General features: G+C 55.3%; 3 protein-coding genes across 3 annotated transcripts; all 3 read right to left on the minus strand.

Moving 5' to 3' along the window:
* Window positions 1-1,476: 1,476 nt before the first annotated feature.
* On the minus strand, window positions 1,477-6,381 carry LOC119092895 (fibroblast growth factor receptor 3-like; the record flags this gene model as incomplete). The annotated part of the gene is made up of 8 exons (XM_037215795.1): window positions 6,215-6,381; window positions 5,630-5,823; window positions 4,881-5,027; window positions 4,256-4,389; window positions 3,215-3,408; window positions 2,768-2,908; window positions 2,035-2,041; window positions 1,477-1,537 (listed from the first exon to the last, which is right to left on the minus strand). Coding segments are annotated over exons 1-8 (1,045 nt in total), but the record flags the coding sequence as incomplete, so codon positions are not given.
* A 179-nt stretch (window positions 6,382-6,560) lies between these two features.
* LOC119092893 (fibroblast growth factor receptor 4-like) lies at window positions 6,561-8,687 on the minus strand. The gene is made up of 5 exons (XM_037215792.1): window positions 8,584-8,687; window positions 8,189-8,274; window positions 7,296-7,495; window positions 6,830-6,974; window positions 6,561-6,583 (listed from the first exon to the last, which is right to left on the minus strand). Exons 1-5 carry the CDS (start codon window positions 8,685-8,687, stop codon window positions 6,561-6,563), a joined length of 558 nt encoding a protein of 185 aa, XP_037071687.1.
* Window positions 8,688-9,220: 533 nt separating this feature from the next.
* LOC119092894 (uncharacterized) lies at window positions 9,221-19,497 on the minus strand. The gene is made up of 5 exons (XM_037215794.1): window positions 19,416-19,497; window positions 14,485-14,553; window positions 13,502-13,697; window positions 9,558-9,896; window positions 9,221-9,233 (listed from the first exon to the last, which is right to left on the minus strand). The coding sequence occupies exons 1-5, from the start codon at window positions 19,420-19,422 to the stop codon at window positions 9,221-9,223; spliced, it is 624 nt and encodes a 207-aa protein (XP_037071689.1). The 5' UTR covers window positions 19,423-19,497.
* Window positions 19,498-19,911: the final 414 nt, after the last annotated feature.

Genomic DNA, 19,911 nt, shown 5'->3' on the forward strand with positions numbered 1-19,911 from the left:
GCAGTTACGCAATTTGTAGTAATCCGCACTCGCAAAGAATTCTTCTTCTAATTTTCCGCTTTTACGCACATTTGTTGCACTCGTCACCGCCCAAATATCGAGCACATTTGGCAAACGTACACTGGAGTAAGCATGACATGCAAAAACGAACTTCGTGGTCACTCCGCGCTGGCCTGGCATCTCCGGGACTGAGGCTCTCCACATCTGAGGTTGACCACACGATCGAGCTTCCGGACCGGCGTCCGCTGCGCCAAGACACGCCGACCACATCTCCCATAGTTTCTCACCATTCCTTGTTTCCATTCCATCGCAGCGAAAGGAACTGACTCAAGTTACTCGATGTAATGGCTCACTGTATATTCAAATGACGCGAAGGTGAATGCATGCATATTCACTACGTAGTCGCTTCAATCATAAGGTACGCCGCAGTCCAAACACTCAGGCGCCGGCAAAAATCACAGCAGAAACATCACAGCTGCACCACAAATACCCGGTCCTTGATATGATCGTAACGTAAGGAGTCTCTATTCCCATGAAACCCGTCAAAAGCAACTATGCCATTAAAACTGTTCCAGATACCATCTAGGTCATGAACTTGTAGTAAAATAAACACTGTGCTTGACATGCTTGACTTCGTTACTCAAAACAATATCAACGAAAACACTTCAAATAAAAGGCCTTCTTCATGGGCTACCATGATCATGCTCTGGCTTCGCATGTACGATGTACCCGTACAATAGGAGTGCGCTCACAAGCTTCGAAAGGATTTTGCTTGGTACGTCACATCTACCCGTACAATGGAAATGCGCTCACAAACCTCGAAAGGTTTTGCTTGGTACGTCACATCTACCCGAACAATGGAAATGCGCTCACAAACATCGAAGGGGTGTGGACTATACAAGCACAACCTCACATGAAAGACGAACTATTCCGCCAGCCTGCACTATCCGCTCATCCGTTAAACCAAAGCAGAAATACTACACCCCAGGCCTCGGGAGACGACCCTCGCGAGGCACCACACCGGAGATCTCCAACACCCATATCAAGAGAAACTCAAACACCAGCGTAGACCGCTTGTAAAAACAAAGAAAAACCACGGCCTTAAACATGGGTTGAGCGGCTTGGGCCAACCCACGCTGCATTCTGTTCAACCCAAGCAGAAATACCACACCGCAGTCCTTCCCAACGAGGTGCCGCACTGCCCTAGCAAGGCGCCGCACTGTCCAAGCGAGGCACCGCACTGTCAACTAAAAGCCCGGATCAGATCAACTAAAAGCCCGGCGAGGAACACTGGAAGTCCGGTGAGGAACACTGTAAAAAACAAATCCTGAGCACTTCTTTGACACGGACTTACGGAAGTCCGCTGACGTCATAGGGCACGAGTCCAGGTCCCTGCAGACTCGCTGATCCCCCGGTCGACGCCCTCAGTCTGAGCTGTCCGGCGGCGAGGGCAAGGCCGACCGGAGGGCGACGCACACGGCACCTCCACCTTCGTGTACTCGACGTGCGGCTGGGGCGAGACCATGGCCACGTACTCCTGGGGGCGGCAGGCAGACGGCCGATGAAGCCGGACAGGTCACCCTCGCCGTCAGCCCGGACACTGCGCCGGGGGGGGGGGGGGGGGGGTATTGCTGCGACGCGAGCCACCCCACTGCTGCGAGCCTGCAGTCGGCGACATTGGCCACGTCTCGGTCTCCCGATGCACGCGACGTCTCTGTGCCTCGTAAAAGCCTGTCTCCGAACCCAAATCTCCCCGCGGCGTTCCATCCCACCGACAATGGCCGGCAGCCCAGCCAGAATCACGACCTTCAGCGACGATGCTGCGGCCGCCCGCGCCGCCCGCGCCGCCTGGCCAGCTGGCAACACCGCCTCACCAGGCTCCAACACTGTGAGCTCCCGTGTCCCCGTGCCTAGAGTGCTGCGCTGCAGCCGTACCATGGACGTCAGCACCGCCAGCACCGCGTCCAGCCGCTGCACCAGCCGGCCGAACGAGGGCCGCTCGGCCGGCTCCTGATGCCAGCAGTCCAGCATCACGTCGTACCTGCGGCGGGGCGCGGACGCGTCACGGACCGGCCTCGGGTCTCGAGCTGCGCAGCCTCCGCGGCGGACCGCGCCGGGACCGCCGCTCGGGCAGGTCCGCTGACACGGCCGGCCGGTGGGCCGTGACAAAAGATGGCGCGGCGAGATATGCATTAACGTATATGCCCCGATTGTCGGAGCCTGGTCCCGTGTTCGGCCAGTGCTGGGCGGTGGGCACTTACCAGACCCCGTAGACATAGCATCAGGCGTCACTACACAAGACATCGGGTGGTGGCCCTCCAGGAGCCCGGGCAACAAACGTCTGATGGCGTTTCTCCCAGCTGCCGAGCAACAACCCGGCCAGCTTTAAAAGCATGAGAGGTTGTATTGTTTACGTCACATGCGCCGCGCGCATATGGGAACATGACAGCACTATTGCACCGGTACGATAATGTACAAAAAAACGGGAGTAACTGCTCTTGATAGAGCATGTGCAGCCACGAAAAAAACATCGAGCGTAATGACAGTACAACGTGAAGTGCTTAAGGTGCTATTAGCCACAGCAGAAAACAGCTGGAATCAAAAATATTTACAACACACAAAACTACAATGCCAAAACCTATAATTCTACGGTGCAGCTGTAGGTGCCGAGCCCGTTGAGCCGTTTCTTCCCGGCCGAAGGCGTGTGGCCAGCCGGCGGCGGCGGCACCGGCGCCAGCGACACCGCAAAGACCCCGGTGGGACTCACACGCTGGCGGGACAGGCGGCCGGCCGGGCCATGCGCCGACCCTGCCGCAGCCAGTCGCCCAGCTCGTCCACGCTGTTGACGGTCGGGTATGGCGCGCAGCCCATCGTCATGATCTCCCACAACAGCACGCCGAACGACCAGCTGCCGGCCGGGAGCAGTCTGGTGTCAACAATAGCGCCTGGCAGAGGTACCCTTAAAATGTCCGCTTCTTGATTCCACAAGTCCCCACGAGACGTAACCAGAGGCGCATTTCCAGGCAGCCAGCCCGCAGAAGCGCCGCGCTCCAAACGGTTCCTGTCAGATGTGCCCTCTGCAGTACATTCACCTGCATTCCTTCCCACACCGTCATACAAAAAGGAGGTCCATCCCTGCCCACCGCACACACAAGCGTACGTTTGAGCCACGGGTGGCATCACAGACCCATGACCACAGCGTCAGCGTACGTACACATCAGACCCAGTGGTGTAAAGTTGGTCGAACAGCGCCTCGGGCGCCATCCACTTGACCGGCAGCCGGCCACCGGTGACCTTGCGGTAGTAGTCCTTTTCCCTGACGTCCCTGGCCATGCCAAAGTCAGCGATCTTCAGCGTCTTGTCCTCGCCGACCAGCACGTTCCGGGCGGCCAGGTCTCGGTGGATACACTGGCGGCGGAGAGGTGACCGTTCAGTGCAGCGTCTCTCGGCGACGCCCGACCGCGCGGTGGCAAGCGGTGCGATGGAAGACGCGGTGTGGTGGCAAGCGGTGCGGTGGAAGACGCGGTGCGGTGGCAATGCGGTGCGGTGGCAAGCGGTGCGGTGGAAGGCGCGGTGCGGTGGCTAGTGCCACCTGTCGTCGGGCGGCGGCGGGCCTTCGCAGCGCTCGGTGTAGTGAGGGATGGCATGTCTGACAGGACAGCTGTGGGCTGCAGCGCTATGGAAAGTCCCGCATCTTCTCAACAGTGTTGCTTATCGTCTCTGCACTAGGAATATCCAGTAGCAACTGGTCAGTGACCGGGGTAGGTGTGGGGTAAGGTGTGGGGTAAGGTGTAGGGTAAGGTGTAGAGTAAGGTGTGGGGTAAGGTGTGGGATAAGGTGTAGGGTAAGGTGTGGGGTAAGGCACGGGGTAAGGTGTGGAGTAAGGTGTGGGGTAAGGTGTAGGGTAAGGTGTAGGGTAAGGTGTGGGGTAAGGTGTATGGTAAGGTGTGTAAAGTGTCGCAAATGGAGCCGCAACGCCCGAGCTGATCGAACGAACCAGAGCGGCAACGAACGAACGAACCAGACGAACCGGAACTGCGACGACGGGCGAGACTTCACAACGCGGGCTTGAAGCATCAGACGCGCTCCACTACAGAAATAACCAGAACAGGACGGTCTCAGAGGAGCAGCGCACGTACGTACTGACATCCAGCAGTCGGAGACAAAGCAGCTATCTAAGCCATGCAACACCGAGCCAGCCAAACCTGTCCAACAACGGACAGACCGGCGCCGCTAAGGCGACCGCGGTACGTACCTTCCGGCTGGCCAGGTACTCCATCCCGCGGGCCACCTGGAAGGCGAAGTTGACCAGGTCGCACGGAAAGGGCAGCTCGGAGTCGAACGGCCGCTCGCACTCTGCCCTCTCGCGCAGGTACGTCAGGAGGTTGCCTGGGGGAGGGGCGGTCAGCCAACGGGCGCGGCACCTGTTGCCTTCTGAGAGATGGAAGGGCGTGCACGGACAGGACCGGCTCCAACTGCGGCACACGCCAGGTGCATGTATCGCTGCAGCACTGTGTCGTACACATGAATACTGGTCAGCTTCCCCAGGCTTGTGAGCCCCAATGTCGCCTAGATGAGTCAATTCAGCGTTGTTGTTAACTTTTGCTTGTGCCTTAGGACTTTCTAAGACGCTGTTGCGTTTCCTAACAGCGTGGTTTGGAGCCCGCATCCGGAGCCCGAGGTGTTGCAACGTGTGCAGTGTTGCAATCAACGCATTCACATACCGCTCGCAACTGGCACACCCGACGGACTGTTGACCCCCCCCCCCCCTCCCCCCTCCTGCAACGACTGTGATCTGTTGGCTGCGCCGACCAAGCACACCGTGTCACCGTCTCCAGCGGGGGAGAGGGCAGAGCCCGGAAGGGTGACGCCGCGCTGACCGTGCTCGGCGTACTCCATGATGACCATCAGAGAGCTGCCGCGCGTGCAAGCGCCGATCAGGCTGACGACGTTCACGTGCGATCCGACCTTCTTCATCATCTCCATTTCGGAGACCAGGTCCATCAGGTCCGTGTCGCGGTGGTGCTCTGTGAACCGCCGGTCCGCCAGTCGTCAGAACACCAATGTAGCCGACAGCCTCCACCCAACCGAGCAGCCCTCACCGGCCGCCGCTGCCCGCAGCCTCAGATCAGCCAGCTGCCGCGGCAACCGAGACGGTCAGTTGTTCCTATCGATGGCGGTTTAGCGGCTGGCGCGCCGCACCAGGCACCGGATGACACCACACCGCGACACCTCCCAGTTGTCACTCACTCCCGCAGCGTGCCGGCGCACTATCACAAGCCGCGCCAGCCGGGCCGGCCGGCGGACAGCCCCCAGAGACCGCATGACCGCGGCGACTCAGGCTAACAACGCAGCGGCTAGCCACACGCCAGCGCCGGCTGCGCTCGTCGTCTCGGCATGGCGCCGGTGCCGGGCTGGCCCGAGAACTATAGCTCATCCGGGGGACGTTGAAACCCAGGACGGCGCTCGCCCTGGCTCCCCGAAGCAGCGCGTTCGAAACTCGCCATCAGCCACGTTTCGATCTCCGCTACAATCGACATGACAAAAGGCGACGACGGCCGGTTTCACAAACACCGTTAAACAGCCGAAAGCGTCACTACCCCAACAGCACAAGTTCTGACCCGCTGACCTTTCAGCATCTTGACGGCGACGACGCGGACGGGGTGCGTTTGCCGGCCGGCCGGCCGCAGGCGGGCGCGTACCACGCGGCCGAAGCAGCCCTCGCCCAGACAGTCGGCCAGCTGGAGCCGATCGTGCGCCACCTCCCAGGCCGGGTCCGACGGCAGCAGGTAGGCGGGCGACGCCGCGCCACCCTCCGACGCTCTGACGGGGAGACGACGACGTCGGCTCGGCCACGCGCAACACGCAGCACGCGTTCTCCCCGGCCACACCCCACAGCTGGGACACGCGGTGCTGGACCGCGATAGGGCGTATCCGGCTACTCGGCCACGTAAGCGCTCACGTTGCGGGACACGGACATCGGAGGCTGAACACAAACCGGAGCATTGCAATCGACATCAGCCATCACGGTCGGATGGCACAACGCGTCCGACAACAAGCGTGGCACCATCCCAGAGTAGCCATTCGGTCACCACACAGCACACCCCGGCACGACGCGAACGGTGACGGACCATCCCCTGAACGCTGGCGGAGCGTCTCTCCCGGGACTCCGCGCCGCCGACACAGTCATCATCCCTAAGCGCGCGCCACATACCTGCACGGCTCGATGCGCACCACGGGCAAGGCGAACTCCTCCGGCGACGCCTCGATCACCACACGCCTGGTCAGGGTGCGGATGCGCCGCTTGTACCGGCGGCGGCCGTACCAGAGCGCCGCGGAGAGCAGCGCACAGGCGACGACCGCGGCGATCGCCGTCGACATCAGCCCCAACGGCCAGCGAGCCGGTGCCGGCGGTCCGCCCGGACCTGCAGCGCCACCGAGCGGGCGGACGTACGGCATGGTGCGGACGGCGGGGGCACCGGGCTGGGACACGTCACCAAACCGGAGGCGCCACTGGACGCTCTCCCCGCGTCATCCCAGACTCGAACTGTTTTACCGAGTTATCGCAGCACATTCGCGAGTGCTGCGGCGCAAGAAAAAAAAAACGGCGGCTTGGCCACAGACACATCCTTGGCTGCTGTGGCGCACGCCGAAGCGTGCGAGGCGTACCGGGCACCGCGGACGACACGAGCATATCTTGCCTTCCACCATTGTGACCTAGACCGAGGCGTACCGGGCACCGCGGACGACACGAGCATATCTTGCTTTCCACCATTGTGACCTAGACCGAGGCGTACCGGGCACCGCGGACGACACGAGCATGTCTTACCTTCCACCACTGCGACATAGGCCGAGGCGTATGCGACGTCCCAGGCAGTGTGGACGACGCAGACGTAGTACCCCGAGTCGTTGGCCGTCACGTTCGTGATGATCAGACGGGGCGGCGAGGACGTGTCGAAGCGACTGCCGTCAACCTGCGGCAACAAGCATGGCGGTCTCCAAAACCACGAACGAGGGTGTACGGGCTACGATACCAACAGTAAGTGCTAATGTACTTCATTTGCATTGGACTTTGGCACCCACTTTCCGCTTCTCGCCACAAACACAATCGTGATCAGCGAGCAACAAAGCTTGCGGTTTGCCCAACCCAACACGATGACCCCGATGTCAGTGAGACTGAAGCACGATGCGGGAGACACCAGCTGGCACGAGAGGCTACAAATCACCACCAGTCCGGACATAGAGCACACACCCCAGCCTAACCCAGACCGCGATGATCAGAGCTAAATGTTCACCTCTGAGCTGGACAGCGCGTGCTGCCTGGCCTGCTCCAACTGCCGCGGCGTCGTCAGCTGGACCGCGCCAGTCTCGGAGCGCAGCCAGATGACTTCGCCGCTGGTGGCGGCGGCCGCAGCTGGACACTCCAGCGTCACGCGCGAGCCAAGCAGCGCGCTGGCGTTGGCAGGCCGCACGGGCAGCGCCGCCCGCGGCACCTCTGGGAAATACGCGCACGCAGCGCCCTCTCTCAGACAGGTGACGCCGAAATGCCCGTGGTAGGACATCGGTACCAACACATGACCTGGCACCTCGTCTTTGACATAGGCCGGTAAGTTTTTAACTCACCGATGACACCTTGGAACACCAAGTCTCGACTCTCGCCGGTACCTCGATAGCCAGCATGGTATTCTAACAGTGGACTGCTGATACGTCTGAGTGATTTGAGAGTGCCTCAAAAAACGGTCGCGACAGGCATTACCTGCCATTCGACACCTCAGAGCTGCTCCAAACCAAACAAGCATGATTTATGTTACCGCGCGACAACGGTAAACGTCCTCAACCAAAGCTGTTTGTCCTCTTGGCGCTTAAGGTCGGCACCTTCATTTAGCCGAGGCGTGGCACCACGATCCTCGTTCAGGCTGCACGGTCCCGGATGCCTTCAGACGATACAACAGCCGCCGAACATGCAATCAGTTACGGTCTCACAAGCAAACGCACATCAAACAAGCACCGCCTTATATTGCAACAAGCGCCAACATGTTCACAGAACTTGCAAACCTGCGGAGCGCAGACCCACCGACCTCATATCACCCGAGCCTACCTCCTCGAGAGCCCTGCCGCTGCTCTGACCGACACTCGAGCCCCGGCCAGCCTTCCGCGTGTCACGCGGCCAGCCCGTCTCATTCCTCACCTTCCACCACGCGCAGGTGGGCGTTCGCCATGTCAAAGCCGATGTGGTTGTACAACAGGCAGGTGTAGAAGCCGCTGTCGTCGCCGCTGACGCCCCGCACCACCAGCCGCTGCCGGCCGCTGATGTCGTAGCGTTGCTGCGGCACGGGCGGCGCGGCGCGCCGGTCACTGCCACGCCACTCCCGGCCGCCCCCGGCTGGGCGGGGGGCTGGCGGCGGCCGAGGCTCCGCGGAACCCCGCAGATCTGGTGATGGGGCCCAGTGGCCGCTCGTGGCCAGCCGTGCACAGCGGGGCGGTACGTCGGGGCTTCACCCCACCGTTCCAGCTCTTTCCATTCATTCTGTACGCCTGATACGGACCCGTCCGCCGCTGCGCCCGTCCATGCCTGGGCCAAGCCGTACCTTGTGAACGCTGATGGCGAACTGGATGGCGTAGCTCATGTCGGACATATTGTGCACCTCAAAGGTGCCCGAGCGCGTGAACGTCCAGAAGAGGTCCATGTTGAAGTCCCAGGAGCTGGGGCACTCGAACGTCACGTTGGAGCCGGCCAGCGACGTCACGTTACGCGGGTACCCCGGCTCGATTACCGGGTCCTTGTACAGACCGTCCGCTGGAAACAAACCGGCACGGGTCGGGCCGAAACTAAACACGAGCGGCAGTGCAGCGTCTAAACGGCATCACGGTCACATATCAGGGTCAGACCTCAAACAGAATCGGAGTCGAAGAGGCCAGACCGTCACCTGGAAAACCCTCTCCGGCTGCTCATTGTTCCACCTCACCAACAACAGCACACCCACGTGCAGCACATCCACAGATGGTGCCAGTCACGTCAAGCTCCGAACACGCCCGCGGCCGAGCTGGCCCGGCTGGGGGCCGCACCAGCTCGGCCGCCACCACTGACTGGTAGTCACGAGCTCCCAGGTGTGGCGCACGCTCCCCAGTGCGTTCTCGGCCACGCAGGTGTAGCTGCCCTCCTGGAAGTGGCCGGCCATGGCCAGGCGGAGCCAGCCGCCACCGAACGTGGCGACGTCGGCTACGTGCGGCACCTTCAGCACCGGCCGGCCCTGGTACAGCCAGTGGACGCGTGGCGGCGGGCAACCTGCGGGAGGTGGCGGGGTGCAAGGTAAGGTGAAGGTGAGGAACTCCATCTAACGTAAGGTAAGGTGAGATGAGCTCAAGCGACTAATGCCGCGGACCGGACACACTCATGCCCGAAGCTTTTTCAGCACAAACACGCTACAAGCCATGCTGAACCGATGACAGCTTCGCATGGCCCCTACGTTCTCGGCAGATACCGCTCCCCCGGCCTCCTCCGCCCCGACAGTGCAGCACGCCCGCGCGCCTCCCCAGCGCGCCGAGCCGGGCCTGACCTCTGGCCGGGACAGCGCAAGGTGACCGGGCTGCCGGCGAGCACCACCTCCAGCCGGCGCAGCCGGGCTATCTCGTCGAAATGGGGCGCGCGTGGCACCAATGAGCCGTTTGTCCCAGGCGTGGCACCGGGCTCGACGGCAGCGCAGAGGTCCGTGACCTCCTCCACGCTGCCGCTGTCCCGCTCGGCCGGCTCGTCGCCGTAGTCGTCTCTGTAGCTGTCGTCATAGTCGACTCTGGTGACCTGGAGGCTGTAGTTCTGCCACCGTTCCGGCAACGGCCAGATCACGTGGCAGCCGTAGTTGCCGGCGTCTGACGGACGTGAGTTCCGGATCACCAGCCTGGAGAGAGGAGCCGGTCAGTCACCAGCCTGGAGGGAGGAGCCGGTCAGTCACCAGCCTGGAGGGAGGAGCCGGTCAGTCACCAGCCTGGAGGGAGGAGCCGGTCAGTCACCAGCCTGGAGAGAGGAGCCGGTCAGTCACCAGCCTGGAGGGAGAGCCGGTCAGTCACCAGCCTGGAGGGAGGAGCCGGTCAGTACATCCCGGATCATCGGCCTGGAGAGATGAGCCGGCCAGCCATCAGCCTGGAGGGAGGAGCCGGTCAGTCACCAGCCTGGAGGGAGGAGCCGATCAGTCACCAGCCTGGAGAGAGGAGCCGGTCAGTACGTCCCGGATCATCAGCCTGGAGAGATGAGCCGGCCAGCCATCAGCCTGGAAAGAGGAGCCGGTTAGTCACCAGCCTGGAGAGAGGAGCCGGTCAGTACGTCCCGGATCGTCATCCCTGTGAGAGGATCGGTCAGTACGTTCTGGATCACCAGTCCCGTACAGGAGCCGATGAGTACGTCCTCAGTCACAGCGGCGCCCCTCACCGGCGTCGATGTTTCCGACCCGCGGCCATCAGCTGCTTCGCGACATACAAATTACGTGTTTCCACTGTTGATCGAATGGGAGCTGAAATAGTGACGGCAAGCAGGGAGTGCCTCCCAACGCAGCCCAAAAGCTGCGAAATACGTGGAATAGCTTATTGCTTTATATGTAGAAGTGACTTTTGCGCTGTTTGTAGACGCAGACGTCATACTCTGCAATTATGTGTACAATTTCGAGACACTCGCAATCCGCCACATCAGGCCGAACCCGCAGGACGTTGCAATGATGAACTGGAGAGATGCGTGCAAGGTGGGGGATGCACGCATCTCTCCAGTCTGCCAGCTGCCAGCCAATTCTGCTCTGCAGCAAAATGGAGTAAACTACGCAAAAGTTTTACGAAAATGTTGTCTTGACCTCTCGCGTCTCCCCGTCCCTGTTCATAAACATATTCTGGAGGAAAATCATACCAAAATTCTGAACTCTTACGAATTCCACACTGTTCTGAAAGTAAGCACAAGCTGCTGGGGAAGGTGTTCATTAGAACCTGAGACAAACCCTCACAGTGAATTCTCAGTTCAGAGTTTTGAGGCTGAATAGTCGATCTTCAGATATGCCAGAAAGCACTTGTTAAACGACGTACTACAAACATACGCTATTTTGGCAATACAGCCTATATTTATTTTGTTATAACGCAGCGTCCAAATGTAGTCCATATAGCCAATGCCTGCACTACATCCTCGGTTAATCATTACCTCCTAGCATGTTGACGGTCGACAATTCAGCATAAGAACCCCGATCATACAATGCCAAAAACTGGGATATTGAAGCATTTCTTTCGCATACCAAGTCAAACAGGTAATACAGGTGTTAGTCCATTTTGTCAGTCGACGGAGCATGCGAAGCTCAAACCACTTGTGAGACAAAGAACCAATAACAATTCATCTAAAGCATGCAGCTATTACCAGCACTTGCTTCCTAAAGTGAGATTATAATGGTGTACAGCTTTTATGGGCTCTCTCCACAAGTTTAATGTAGCCGAAGATTTGCTTGATCAACACCTTCCAAGAAACGTCCCAGCTTCCAACACCAGCGGAGCCCCGGGCGTCGTGCGGCAGCGACAGGCTGGCTTATGGTTGCCGTCGCCACTGATTCATACAGCTGTAACGTCTACGCTGCTGCGCGACACAGCCATTCTAAGGCACGTCTCATTGAGCACTCCGCAGTGCTGCCTTCTCGTGGCCACGGACGTCGATTGAAGCTGCAAAACACTCTCATTAGGCCCCAGCTTCAGTAGCACGTACTATTCGTAAGTTATTACCCACTTTATGTGTGCAGCTTCTTTTACACTCACAGTGCAAGGAGTTGAAGTAATGCATTAGCGCGTCAATACAGCTTTCCTATGACATTTATTACATGGACGACAGCTGAAGAAAGTTCCGTGACTTCCAGGCACAAGACAGCGCGATGATTGGGCCATTTCACTCTGTACGGTAAAATGATCTACGCTAGGGGCGCGCACAGGATTTCACGTAGAGGGGGAGGGGCACAACTGAAGTGTATCGTAAAATAACAGCCGCAAAAGCGCGTTGCAAAATAGTACCATAAGTCCCTAACGTTCTAATGTTTACGTGTCTATCCCTGGAACTGCTACCTGTCAAACTGCCAACATCTGGTCACGTGCATATTAATACGTGCCATATAGCTGGTGTGTGGCGGGGAGGGGAGGACACGCGCCCCCACCCCCGGGTCTGCTATCTGCGTACATCCCTGGTCGACGGTTTGAAATTCGCATGCCTCCATCTGCTCTGGCCGCCGAGACACCGCGTAAAAGTAAACATCGTAAAAATCGGGCAAGCCCATCTAGACCGCTCCTGTAAACGCGAAACGTTACACGCGCAACCGCAAGCCGGCACTACGCAATCCAAAATGCGGCTGTCTACCAAGCCTACGTGTTTTGGTATCTATAAAAAAAACGACTGTTTACGTGTGAATTTCTTGTCGTCTCGACCAACAGGTGCCGAGACACGGTCACACGTTTCACAATTTCAGCCACATTGAGCCACAATGAGCCACATTGCCACCGAGAAGACCCGTGCAGACCCATGAGCTGAAAACGTGCCCAGCGACAGGTGCGACACGCCGTCTGCAGACCTGGCCCCCACAACAGCTGACACAGCACACTGCCTCGTGCGCACGTGCATAGTGTCCAGGCTGACGCACACTGGCAAATAGTGTCCAGGCTGACGCGCACTGACACATAGTGTCCAGGCTGACGCGCACTGGCACAGAGTGTCCAGGCTGACGTGCACTGGCACAGAGTGTCCAGGCTGACGCGCACTGGCACATAGTGTCCAGGCTGACGCGTATTGGCACATTGACGTGAGTTGAGACCGGCGTTGGAGGGAGCCACTGATGTGGAGCTTTGAAATGAAATAGCCATCTTAAAGATATTTAAGATCTTCCGGTGCTGTTCACAGTCCTGCCCTTTTAAGACCTAACCCTTTTAGTTTCTGAGCTACATGCCCGCGAAAATGGGGAAAGGTATACCGGGCAGAGTATTTCAAGTCACTTCGGCATTCGTGACGTCATAATGACGCCATTCAAATCCTGCCAGTCCATAGCCTATGCGACGATCAAGGCCATTAATTATATGATTGTCGATGCGTTCATATCTGGCGTTCGTGAGCGCACTTTGCAGATATAACAGCCGTCAACTGACTCTCAATCAAAGCTGTGCAAGGTACAATGACGTATTTTAAACCATGACGCATTGAGGAGCATGTCTAGTAAACAGAGAATCGTACTGTCTAGAGCAGTCTTTTCCACTTCAAAAGTACACCAATAGCTAAAAGTGAGCTTGTTTCATCGCATCTGATGTTTGTTTCAATATCCTCAAACTTGAGCCATTCCCTTTAATTTCGCTGAAGCGAAATTAGACACAGTTTCGCTGACCTTGCAGCTTGCTACACACATGGCGAAGTATATCGAACGCAGGTTATCGCCATCGTCAGTTACAGTGAATTTGGCTCGCGTTCGCACGACCAGCCACAGCAGCGTATGGCGCTGTTTGACCCTTTCACCTGTTTCTCTGGAGAGAGGTCCTCGGGTCACGGGTCGTGAAGTCGGCCATGTCACTTCTGGTTCGCTTCGTCATGAACAGTTGATCGTTCCGGTACCAGCGGAGCTCCACGAGCAGCATGCTCTTCCTCGCCTCCCTGCCGCGGGGACAATTCAGCTTCGCGGTACCAGATACATGCACGACCTTCTCTCTCGGACCTGAAACAAGGCGGCCGGCCATTAGGCGGAACCGGCACATCACTGGCGGGTACAAGGCGCCTTAAAAGGCTACAGGGTCGCATTGTCTTCTCTGCCGGGAGAAGACACCGTCTCCCCAAAGTGATGGAGCTGCGGAAGCCGTCGTCACGTTTCCATGGGTCTCTTTGTTCATTTTTGACGACATGGTCGCTTTCGGCACGCAGTCAGATGTTCTAGATGATGTATGTCTTTGTCAACATGTTATTTACGGGTGCTTTCCATACCCGCGGCCACACTCGTCCGAGTCTCCGCAAGGTCCCGCTGACCTACACGACGACCCGGCGCACGTGACGCAGGACGGCCTCCTCCCCCCCCCCCCCCGCTCAGCACGAGCAGAGCATTCGGCGAGCGACACTTGACGCCCGTCGGGGGACATCTCCGAAGGGGCCGAAGACGGAGAATGCCTACGCAACACTGTGACCGTCGACCGTCGCGACATTCTAGGAGCGTCCCTCGTCAAAAATGAACAACCAGCCAAATTTGCGGGGCGCCCGGGCTTCACAAACAAGGCGGTGTTCAGCGGGCAGGTCGAGCGGGGCCGAGAAGCCATGATTTCCTTCACCAGGCGTCAGCCGTAGCCCCGTGTCACACAGTGCTGTCACACTTACCGCAGCCCGTTGTCACACAGTGTTGTCACACTTACCGTAGCCCGGTGTCACACAGTGTTGTCACACTTACCGTAGCCCGGTGTCACACAGTGTTGTCACACTTACCGTAGCCCGGTGTCACACCGTGCTGTCACACTTACCGGGAGTCGCCGGATGAGTGGCCACCAACGGGACAACGATGAACAGCGGCGCTATCAGCATGCTGAGACCTGCGGAAAAACATCGGCTCATCATCCGCAGTTTGTTTCGCCCCCTTTGTCCACGGGAGTACAATTTTTATACGTCCAGTGGAGTTAAACACGGGCAAAATGTGGGGCAGTGGCTTCGGGAAACAAGTGATTGTTTTCATCCTTTCCCTTTTCCTGCGCTGTCGTACAGGGAGTAAACTCTTCCAAAGATGTGTACGGGTGCCCCGTCACGCTACGCCGGCCAAAAATTACAGATGGCTGCTCAGTCTCGTCCCAGCGTAAAACTTGCTTACTTATGTTAGGCTCAGCATCACTGTCTATAGTGTGGTAACATAACCAGGCGGATATTCCACGAATCGATTCGTAGAGCAATCCCTGCAATCAAAATGACAGTCGATGCGACCACAGAAAAATATTGCGCTAATCTTATCTGCATGTCATCAAATTTGACCACCATACCAACAATGTTACAACGTTAGCCGTTAGCTATAACTCTGTTGTAGCAAAGTATTCTTCGAATGTGAATGCTGTGGTATCTGAAGTCCAATCACAACCAATCGGACCTGTACGGAACGGTGGATATGTCTTGATAAACGCGATCGCTTTTCCGCTGCTCAAGACCATAAATCACGAGTGAATTTCAACTCAGCACTGGACGGTCTCTTATCACGGTGCTGCCACCTATCGGATAAAGGAAGAACTTACGTCCCTGTCTGGTCACCACCTGAATATACGCCAGCTTCCAAGCAAGATCATGACTTAATAATGGCAATGTCGCTTTGTTGCTGCTGTAAAACTAATATCACACAACTCGGGTCCAAGTTTGCATATCGACCAACGTGCAGTCGTTCTACGAGTCTTACACCGAGATGTTCCCAGCACGCTTAACTCGAACATTTCTGACCAAGTCGTGCGAGCAAGCGTGTTTCCATTTCGCACTTGTTTAGGCCATAGGCGAGATCAGCACTGCAAATAGCGCCACACACCCACCATAAGTCAACACAACTTGTAAACATGTAAACCTACCGCTAGATACAGTGGTAGAACACAGCAGTTTGCCTTCTCAGGGACCCGAACCCTGAGAATCCCTCGGTGCGACGGGACGAAAGTTCTTGAACTTTCTACTTGAACTACTACTTGCTACTCTTGAACTTGCTTGAACTTACCTCAATAACGTTGTGCCCAGGAATAATTTGGATCACCTTGCAGTAGTTTATAAATGCAGAACAGCGATGTCATGCAGTGAAATTCGAGATTTTACAAGAGACGGCCGGAGGGTAAATGGAAGTGCTTGGCTGGAAAGGTAATATGTGGACTGGCGCTGCGTGCCGAGACCTAGGCAGAGGAACGTCTCAGAAAGAGTCGTCGCCCATACTCATTTTGCAGTCATTGCTTTCATTGGTTGCCGTAAGGTATATCTCAACAATCTTGGAAGGGGGGGGGGGGTGCCATAAGACGTAGAGATCTCACGTTTTTACGCTTGCAGCCCAAAAGGCACGTGATTGATTTATCCGTCCCAAATGTGATGACTTCTCTCTCACGCCGTGCCTGACTTTCACACTCGATTTTTCAAACAAACACACGTCTCATGACATTGACATATAGCTGTGTGCGAACCTTGTGTCATGTTCACAGGCGGGTAGGTATTGCGTCGGCCTGAACGTACGCTGTGGGTTTGTGCCTAGTAACCAGTGTTAATCCGCGGTAGTGATCTGCCGAGCGACGCATATTGCATTTGTTCTCTAAGCGTTTTTAAAATGATTTCAACATCATTCAACACCATTTAGAATTACGTGAGTTGTGCAGTGCATTAGCGAGGAACATCACTCATATAGAAAAGACAGAATTAGCCTTATTTTTCGGAGAAAGACCAGGACAATGGAGATATAGTTCGGTTAATATTTCGACAACAAACTTTATGAAAACTATATCAGAACCAACCTTCAAACAGCAAAAGCAATAGCAATTCAAAAACAAGAGCAGTAGCAAACTTCTGGTATTGTTTCGATAGAGGCATGTTGCCCAAATATCATCCGAACTATATCCCCATTGGCCTGGTTTTTCTGCCAGGAATGAGGCTAAAACTATTGGTTTATTAACATCATTTAACTCTGCGGATTGATTGCCTCTTATATTTGTATATGTTTGCGGTTCCTCACTGAATGCTGAATAGCGCATGACATAATCTGTCATTGAAGCATGTGGTAATATATATATATATATATATATATATATATATATATATATATATATATATACATATTACTTCAATTTCAGATCGACGCAATACTTAACCGTCTGCAGCAGTACAACACTTGAGAGCGGTTATATGTGTGTACCATAAAGCGAGTGTTTCCCCTAAGATTATCAAATGTGATTGTAGCATATGCGCATGTAGCGCAGAAAACAGCAGACATGGGAAGTGGGATTCAATAAAAATGTGTTTTGTGTCAAAGGGGAGGTAACGGCGTTTACACAGGTGTGGTGTCCCCCTTCCCCTTCCGAGAATGTTAAGCACGAATCGTTCGAGTACAAAATAAGTTTGGGCAACCCTCACCTTTCTGACACGTTTCTCCGCCCATGTGTCCACTGCTAGCACAAGCCGAGAAATCGCTTCTAGCCAAATGTTTTTGTAACCTTACCAAATCTTACGTCCGCAATGCAATCCAAATTTCACTGCATGACCAAACTTTGCTGCGCTTAAGAACTTTTGCAAATAGGTCAAATGATTGAGGGACAGTTAACGTCACTGAAATATCAGGACCGGTGAAAAGCAAAGACGAACTATTTGCGAGTCGATCGTCAGCATTATCTGTCCATTTCAAACCTGTCAGTATAGTTTCCTCTGGTACAGTCATTCGAGGACACCAGTTTAAACCTGTTTCGAGGTAAATGAAATATATATATATATATATATATATATATATATATATATATATAAAATTCTCCTGTCCGGCCAATTAGAACATGTTCATGCAGACGCCAAAATGCACGCGCTTGACGACAGGCGAGTTGGCGCGAACGATCAGCTGATCGGCCCAGGCCGTCGATCGTGGTAACAGCATGGGCCAGATAGCGGTGAACCCGGCATCCAATAAGACCGAGGGATGTATAACAATGATACAGCAATGTATAATGTGGATGAGATAGCAAGTTTTGCATAAGCGCAGTTCGCTCCACTGCTTTACGGCGTGCTTAGTAGTAGGGGTGTGCTCAGGGCAAGGGGAGCAGAGAGCAGTTTTGTGGTGCTAGCTGCAAATTCTCTTGAAATAGGATGCGCGAAAGAGTAGGCTTTGGCGTCTAGCAGCGGACCGTATGGAGCAACACCGCGTCAAATGCCAGAGTATTGTGGTACTGTTGACATTAAACATGATGCGCCACGAGTGGGAGCGAATGGTGCGTTCCGTTAACTTTGAGGAAGCGTGCGCTTAGAGACTGGGTGGGGAGAGGGCAGAGACACAATAGGCCAGAGCACGCGTGTCTCGTGCCAAAGAGGCACCAGTTGTATAAGACGTAGAAATAACACTGCGGAATATGTTAAGGTCATTTCCAGCCATAGACCCAAATGGTACGCAGTCAGATCCACACGGAAAAACTAGCATACAGGAGCTCACGCATGGAGGCAAATGGCAAATGGCGAAAAAATGACTAGTTACGTATTGAGGCGGTCAAGCGTGTATTGTTGACCGACCTTGAATAAAGTTCTTAACCTTGATTTGATTTGTGGTAGGTAATTGCGATTTCAGATGGCCCATCATGTGTCTAATAGCCTATGCACCACAACGCGTCGGAACGACGAGAATGGCTGTGCGGCTGGGATCTGACGAATCGCCAAGTATATGGCATTGTTCGTTGTGTACTGTTAATACGCTTTTATTGTGTTTATAGCTCATGTGTATGTATATAGCTCATGTTGTATGTATAGCTCATGTTGATGGTTGGACTGCCATTATGGAGTATTTTACTTTTCAGCACACTTTGACTTCCAATGCAACGGCAGCAGAGATGAGGTCAGTCACTTGACAACAACATTGCAAAGATCATTAGCGTGATGTGGTGTGGTCATAAGTGTGATGGTGTCCGCCAGTAGTTGCACCAATGGACACGATTTTAAAATGTTTGTTAAAGACCGATAATGTCGGTAGCCGAAAACCTTGAGTCAGTTCACGCCTTTCTCCGGCCCCACTGGCAACTCAGTGAGGACATGTCTGAATGCGGTTTGTTCATGGATCACTTGGACCTCCTTGCAGTAGTTTCTTGAGGAAGCCTGCTGCGAAAGGTGGTTTTCCGCCACGATCAGGTTCCCCAGTGATGCGAAACGAAGACCGTAACTCGTGTCACGCGACGTCATGAGCAGCAGGTAAAACGCAGCTCATTTTTTAGTTCATTTGTTTTTCAAATGACATAAGAATGTAAACCACGAGTACGTAGGCAGATGCACGTGCGCCGTAACATTCTCCCGGAACATCGTGAGCAGCGGGAGAACACAGCCCGAAAAACGTGTCCCACTGAAAGTTTCAACTGATGACCGACTCATTCGTACCAGTGACGTCATCAGTGGGATGCAGGACACGTGTTATTACGAATACCTGCTTGGTTTTCAATGTTGTCATCATAAACGGCTTGTGAATCATTGTAATATTGCGAGAAGTAAAATAAGTCTATTTTCCACATTTCTACCAGTAACGTCATGAGGAGCGCAAAGCTTGTCATTGAGATGATTTACCCAGCCTGGCAGCGACGTTTCGTCGGCTGATTAGCCGGTCCTCATTACTGAGCTAAGCCGACGCTCTTCCCTGCGCATTGTCGGCGGGAATGTAGACACTGGTCTCCCGTTACCAAACCTCTGGCTGCGCGCCTGCTCGCTTCTACCGCTGGCTTACCTTTCATAGCTGCCTTCTAGGGATCAGACATCCCCAATCACCTTTGAGAAGAACTGAGAACTGATAGAATGCTTCTATTTACACAACATACATGGCGACGGGAACCGGCGACGCGCACTCCACGTGTTACCTTCAAGGACAAAATGCGCGTCGCTTAGCCGCAGGCCATCCGCAGCAGCTGATCGCCGCGTTGCTATGGGGCGGGGCTACGGGGCAGGCAGACGGCGCGGCGAAGGCGAAGCTTAGGCGACCTGAATGCGATCGCAGCGATCGTAACGGCATTTATGGGATGACTGGATTTTAACACTACGTAACCGATCTCGTCCGTGTGAAAGGTAATCGACATTCCAAATGGGATGTGCCCACATCGAACTGAGGAATGCGTGGAATTCGCCAATTGACTGGGCACAACTTCTGCCTTAACCCAACAGTCCAGGCTCAGGGCCACACGGGTTCAACATGTTTGGTCCCACAGGCCTTTGAGCTTCCGAACAGA

The sequence above is a fragment of the Pollicipes pollicipes genome, unplaced genomic scaffold (genome assembly GCF_011947565.3).
Source record: "Pollicipes pollicipes isolate AB1234 unplaced genomic scaffold, Ppol_2.1 Scaffold_3607;HRSCAF=4237_pilon_pilon_pilon, whole genome shotgun sequence".
Taxonomy (NCBI): domain Eukaryota; kingdom Metazoa; phylum Arthropoda; class Thecostraca; order Pollicipedomorpha; family Pollicipedidae; genus Pollicipes; species Pollicipes pollicipes.